This window comes from Sceloporus occidentalis, unplaced genomic scaffold (assembly GCF_023333645.1).
Source record: "Sceloporus occidentalis isolate IW3139 unplaced genomic scaffold, rSceOcc1.0.p SCAF_196, whole genome shotgun sequence".
Classification (NCBI taxonomy): Eukaryota; Metazoa; Chordata; class Lepidosauria; order Squamata; family Phrynosomatidae; genus Sceloporus; species Sceloporus occidentalis.
This window is the reverse complement of record NW_028317176.1, coordinates 286,367-292,366: the sequence shown is the minus strand read 5'-3', so window position 1 is coordinate 292,366 and position 6,000 is coordinate 286,367. Positions and strand designations below refer to the sequence as shown.

The window sequence follows — 6,000 nt, the reverse complement described above, 5'->3', positions numbered from 1 at the left end:
ATCAAATGCGCAAGTCTGTAAAAGCAGACATACCAAAAGCATTGTGGTCTCTTAATTTATATACCATAATCGTTTAAAAATGCCACCAATGAAAAATACGGAAAGAGATCTTTACCTATCTCTAGCTCATACATGACAGGACAATGAGTCCCCCTATACAGGATATAGCCATGCTATGTATATTATAACAATGGCCCATCTCTGTTATTTTCTAGAACAGATATTTACATCGGAGGAAGGGAAGCAGTCTATATCAAGCAGGAGAAATCAATGTCCATTGTGGAGAAGACGTCTTGATCTGTCCCATTCAAGGAGCCCTCTGTAGAGATCTGCAGGCTTATAAGCTCTTGGTTAAGCGAGGATGCACCCTGTTTTTTTACCATCTCATGAGTGTATACACAGAATTGCGGCACAAGCTGAAAAAAGATCCAAATAAAAATTCAGTCAGATATTTTTATAAAATTTCAAGATGTCATGTATCCTGGTAGGACAATTGGGTATGTTTCATTGATGTACAAAATCAAATAGTATTATGTTTATACAATATTTGTGTCTGTATGATAGATAGATAGATAGATAGGGCAAATAAAATACACAAAATAAAAAACTTTACTGCACCCTGGAGACAGTCAGCCCTGACTGTAGTGTTAAACCACTAAATGGATTATCAGCAGTTCCCCTGTCCCTGCAACATACACACAATGTACCTGGGCTCAAGTTTATTTCTGGATATACACCTTCCAGCCACTGAATCCACAGAAAAAAAATTGCCCTAGCTGATTTTCTTGCACTTATAATCAAGAAATTAACTTTATAAAGGAAGGCAAAGGACCCAAATACCTCCCTTCTAGTAACCTTACCCTCTGCCTACTAAGCTAATAATCTGATACGTTTATATATATTATATACACACACACATGTATACCTCCCTTCTAGTATATACATACACACACACATACGCACACACACACACATATAAGTATGTGTGTGTGTGTGCGCACGTGTATATATTATATAGGGTAAGGTACTAGAAGGGAGGTATAGATTTATATGTATGTATAACGTATAAGATTATTAGCTTTTAGTTATACAGCGTCAAGAATTTATGCAGCACTTTTTACAATATGAAGCATATGACGAAACTAGAATGCATTCAACTTTACAAGTGGTTACAGTACACATTTTAAACAATCCTCCTTTATAAAAATATTGTTATTACTTATTTAAATTTATATGAATGCTTGATTGAACACAAAATTCACATCAGTCTAAAAAAAAAAAAAATTAAAAATTAACTATCCAAAATTATAACATACCTCTCCAACAGTTGTCACAATAATAGAGAAGATCTTTTAAAGATTCAAAAGGTTAAACATCATGACATGCATAAGGGGTAGACCAAATAAAATTCATTCTTTCTCAGGAATCGGAAAGTGAAACTTAGTGGTAGTTAGAGGTAAATATTAGAGCAAGAACACTAGATGTATACATTTGAACGCTAACTCCCTCAAGGATAGGACTACAAAATAATCAGCAATGGTCGTGGACGGCATATTGATCCTCAAGAAATTTGTAAACTGTGTGATATTCAACAGTTGATCTATACTTATACAACAAACTTGGATTTATCAAGTAGTTCAACTTAATTTTACTTTTTAAAAACAGCTACTGACATGATCATGAAGACATGAAACCCAATGGATTAAAAAATCTGGAGCTTTCATTTGTTAACGAAAAGGGGCTAATGTACCACTTATCAAGGGTCTGAAGAAGAAAAAAAAAAAATCCTAATCGTGAAATATCCATTATCTAGAGGATACCTACAACCGTAAGTATCTTTTATATCACAGCTGTTTGAGATGATTTGTTGAGACGATAATTAAACAACTACAGCTACTGTTAGTAAACCTTAAAGTGGTGTCTAATCTCGATATGGTGGTCAGTCGTGTTTCTGCAGAAAAATGTTAATCCCACTATTATTAGCCGTGAGCTCCGACTGTCGGAGTTTGTCAGGGTCTTCTACCTCTGCTTGGGACGACAGTGGCCGTTCCTTCTCTGTCAATATAAAGCAAAGGGAATTTATAGGGCTAGGGAACCTCTGGAACACTGCAGGCTGTGGATTGACTCCTATGTTGATTGCTGGTTTGGTGGGGGGTACTCTGATAAAGATGTGGTTTTTGTAGATGTAAATAATTTTCTGCTTCTACAGAGACCCGGAAACAATGCTTATTTATCAAAATTATAATTCCAAAATTGCAATTGTCTTAAAGAGGATCAATCACTTTGCTATATCCTATATTTTACTGATATATACACTACTTAAACATATAAAAATAAGCAATATATAAGTATTATAACCTTGTATGTATACCATGGAGAAAAGTATTTTAGCTTACTTTTTTTTAGATCTACAGGATTATTCCTCTCCATTAAATTAAACTGCAAATTGTTTTTTTTTGTCAACCTTTGCAACAGAGTCTGCCACTGATATCAGAGTTATTGAGGTGAACTTAATCTCAAAAACAATTCTACTGATAATATTGTAATTACCCTGCTCTGTTTGTGGGGTAACATTCTGAAGAACCTGGGCTATTGCCAGAAGCCTTGTGGAATGTTTTATCTGTAATTCTGCATACAGATATTATGCTGCATTCATTTATTGTCTGTATCCTTTCTTTCCTTTTCTCCTATTACATGTATTCTATACATTGTTTAAATGTGTTGTGGATCTGACTGGTTAATGCACATTAAGCCTGCTGTCTGCTAAATAGCTTTTAGATTGCTTTATTGGTTCCCTTGCTTGGAAGGTATTTTCCCACTGATATTTGTTATGGATTGTCAAGGTGGCATTAAGGAAGCTTAGAAGAATTTATGAAATAAGCATATTTAGGAGCTCTCCGAGTTTCACCAGGTGAGTGAGTCTCTGGGTGAAGCACTGCTTCTTGGGTCACTGTTCTGTCTCTGGGTTGCAAGAGTGGCGTTTAGCCACACCCACTCTACGTCCTACTTCACTCCCATAAAGTTTTAATCTGGCAGTAGCCCCACCCCTTGCACAGATAACCCCGCCTGTTTATGCAGCTAGCCACGCCCAGCTAAACCAACCCCCATCCTGAAGAGCTCTGGAAAAACCATACAATAAACATGGTGTTTAGAGACAGTTAGTGTCGTATTTTATGCATGTGACGTAGTAATCTGAAACCACCAGAATGCAGCATAACTCCTATGCCATGGTTTGTCAGTCGCATGGAGAGAAAAAGAAAAAACAAACAAACACTAAAGCAGAAATCTATTGAATACATGGAGATACAATATATGGAGAAAAGTATTGGGACACCTGACTGCTACACCAACAGGGACTTTTATGACATTGCATTCTAAATACATAGACATTAATATGTAGTTGGTCCCCATTTCAAGCTATAACATCTTCCACTCTTCTGGGAAGGATTTCCACAAGATTTTTGGAGTGCTTCTGTGTAAAGCCCTGCGCGGGACTGCTTTTTTAATCCCGCTCCCGCCCGCTCCCACTGTTTTTAATCCCGCTCCCGCAATGTGGGTGTTCCGCTCCCGCCACATTTGTGGCCAATCCTGCCCGCTCCCGCCACATTTGTGGCCAATCACGCCCGCCTCCTTACCTGATTTCCAGCGCAGTCCCGCAAGTTGTTCCCTCAGGCGGAGTCACAGGAAGTGACGTCACATCACGTGACTCCGCCTTGTTCCTGGGCGGAGCAAGATAGGAGACACTGTTATGGAGCAGCGAGAAGACAGCCTTGCGGGACTGCGCGGGATTACCAGGACCCGCAGGTACAGTGCCTGACCGCCCGCAGCCCCAGCAAGACCGCCTGCGCCCGCAAGTTTTTTGCGGGACTCGCCTCCCAATGCAATCCTCCACTTCTGTGCACATTTTTGCCTATTTATCCAATACAGCATTTGTGAGGTCAGACATTGATAATGAACAAGAAGGCCTGGCTCCCAATCTCTGTTCCAGTTCATCCAAAAGATGTTCAATTGGGTTGAGGTCGGGACTCTGTGCAGGCTGGTTATGTTCTACCATAACAAACTAATCCAACCATGTCTTATGGATCTTGCTTTGTGCACTGAGGCAGTCATGCTGGAATAGAAAAGGGCCTTCCCAAAAGCTGGAAGCATTCAATTGTGAAAAATGTCTTTGTAAGCTGCAGCATTAACATTACCCTTTACTGGAACTAAGGGGCCTAGCCCAAACCCTGAAAAACAGCCCCAGACCATTATCCTTCCTCCATTTACAGTAGGAAGAATGCACTGCATTAGGCACCGGTAGTGTTATCCTGGCATCTGCCAAACCCAGTTATGTCCACCAGACTTTCAAATGGTGAAGCTTGAGCAATCACTCCAGAGAACACATTTCCACTGCTCCAAAGTCCAGTGACCGTGTACCTTACACCACTGCAGAGGATGCTTGCTATTGCCCATAGTTATCTTCAGTTTGTGTGCAGCTGCTCAGCCATGGAAACCCATTTCATGAAGTTCCTGATACACAGTGCTTATGTTGATGTTGCTTCCAGAGGCAGTTTTGAACTCTGTAGTGAGTGAGCTACAGAGGAGAGATAATTTTTACACACCACACTCTTCAGCACTCAACAGCCCTGCTCTGCGAGTGTGCGTGGTCTACTTTGTGGCTGAGCTACTACTAAACATTTCCACTTCACAAGAATAGCACTTACAGTGGACCGGGGCAGATCTAGCAGGGCAAAGTTTCACAAACTGCTAGCAATGTGTGTGGCTGAAACGCTTACATTTAATAAGTAGGAGCAGTGTCCCAATACTTTTGTCCATATTGTGTATATGCTGTGACTTAATGATGGGGAGAGTTCAGAAAACTGACAAAATGAGAATTCAGCAGTAGACCTGCGTAGCAAGAGGGCATTTGTAGACCTTGAATTCTTATCCATGTATTCTGATGCCATTGTCCTTATAGCTTCTTTTTCTGTGACACCATGAGATGGGAAATACTGACATTCATTCCTCACTTACCTTCACCAGCACCAGTTTCCTCATTATTCGATTGTCAATGTTCTGACCAAATGACATGTATATTGTGTAGTCTGGGGATCTGCAATGATGAAGTGTGTATGCCTTCAGCTCTGGAAAAAACATACAATAAACATGGTGTTTAGAGACAGTGTCATATTTTATGCATGTAACGTAGTAATCTGAAAACACCAGAATGCAGCATAACTCCTAATTAATCAAATCATATAAGTATTAACAGTCAGGAAACAATTCCTTCCACAAAACCCAATAAAAACTCCCTATAATTTCCACATCTGCCCACTAATTAAACACTAACCCCCTAGAAAACCCAAATTATGAAACTTAAATAAAAAAATAGCTGTTAAATGTTGATTGAAGATGGTTATATTGTTGCCCTATTACACCTATCAGTCTCTCTCCCTCCTTCACCATTATTGTGAGCTGCAGACACAACCAGAAACACTTTAAATCATTTGCATGTGTTTTAGCTCTACTAGACAAACACAATGACTCCTTATTGGACTTGTGCATTCGGATTCGGATTAATTTTAACGTTAACAAAATTTGCACTCACCCTCATTGACTCTCACTCATGTTCTTACACTCATGCACTCTCATTCCCCCTCTCTCACATTTTCTCTTCCTCCAAGTGGCAACATACAGATAGGATGTAGCAAGCAAGATAACTTGGGTGGGTTAGAACACTTCACCCCTGGCGAAAAAAAAAAAAATGGGGAGTATGTAATGCTTCTAGAACAGATGGAGAGATGACTACGTGGTGACTCTACATATCTGATCAGGAGAAGCGGATGCCTTTTCAGCCCACGGGTTTCATGGAATGGGCTGTAACTGAAAAAAGAAGATGAAGACCTTCTAAAAAATAGGAAAGTTTGATTGTCTCTTAATCCATCTAGAAATTGAAGACTTAGAAGCCTTAAGTCCCTTTGCAAGTCCTTCTAAAGAGTGAAACTTCCCTTCCAATGGGGA

At 39.6% G+C, this 6,000-nt stretch overlaps 1 protein-coding gene across 1 annotated transcript in view; it reads right to left on the bottom strand.

Moving 5' to 3' along the window:
* Window positions 1-248: 248 nt before the first annotated feature.
* Window positions 249-6,000, bottom strand: part of LOC149278259 (interferon regulatory factor 3-like) — a 31,216-nt gene continuing 25,464 nt past the window's right edge. Inside the window, exons 8-9 of the mRNA XM_089502157.1 lie at window positions 5,014-5,123; window positions 249-416 (exon numbers count right to left, since the gene is read on the bottom strand). Of these exons, the coding sequence (XP_089358283.1) occupies window positions 249-416; window positions 5,014-5,123 (278 nt within the window). The remainder of the gene's footprint in view (window positions 417-5,013; window positions 5,124-6,000) is intronic.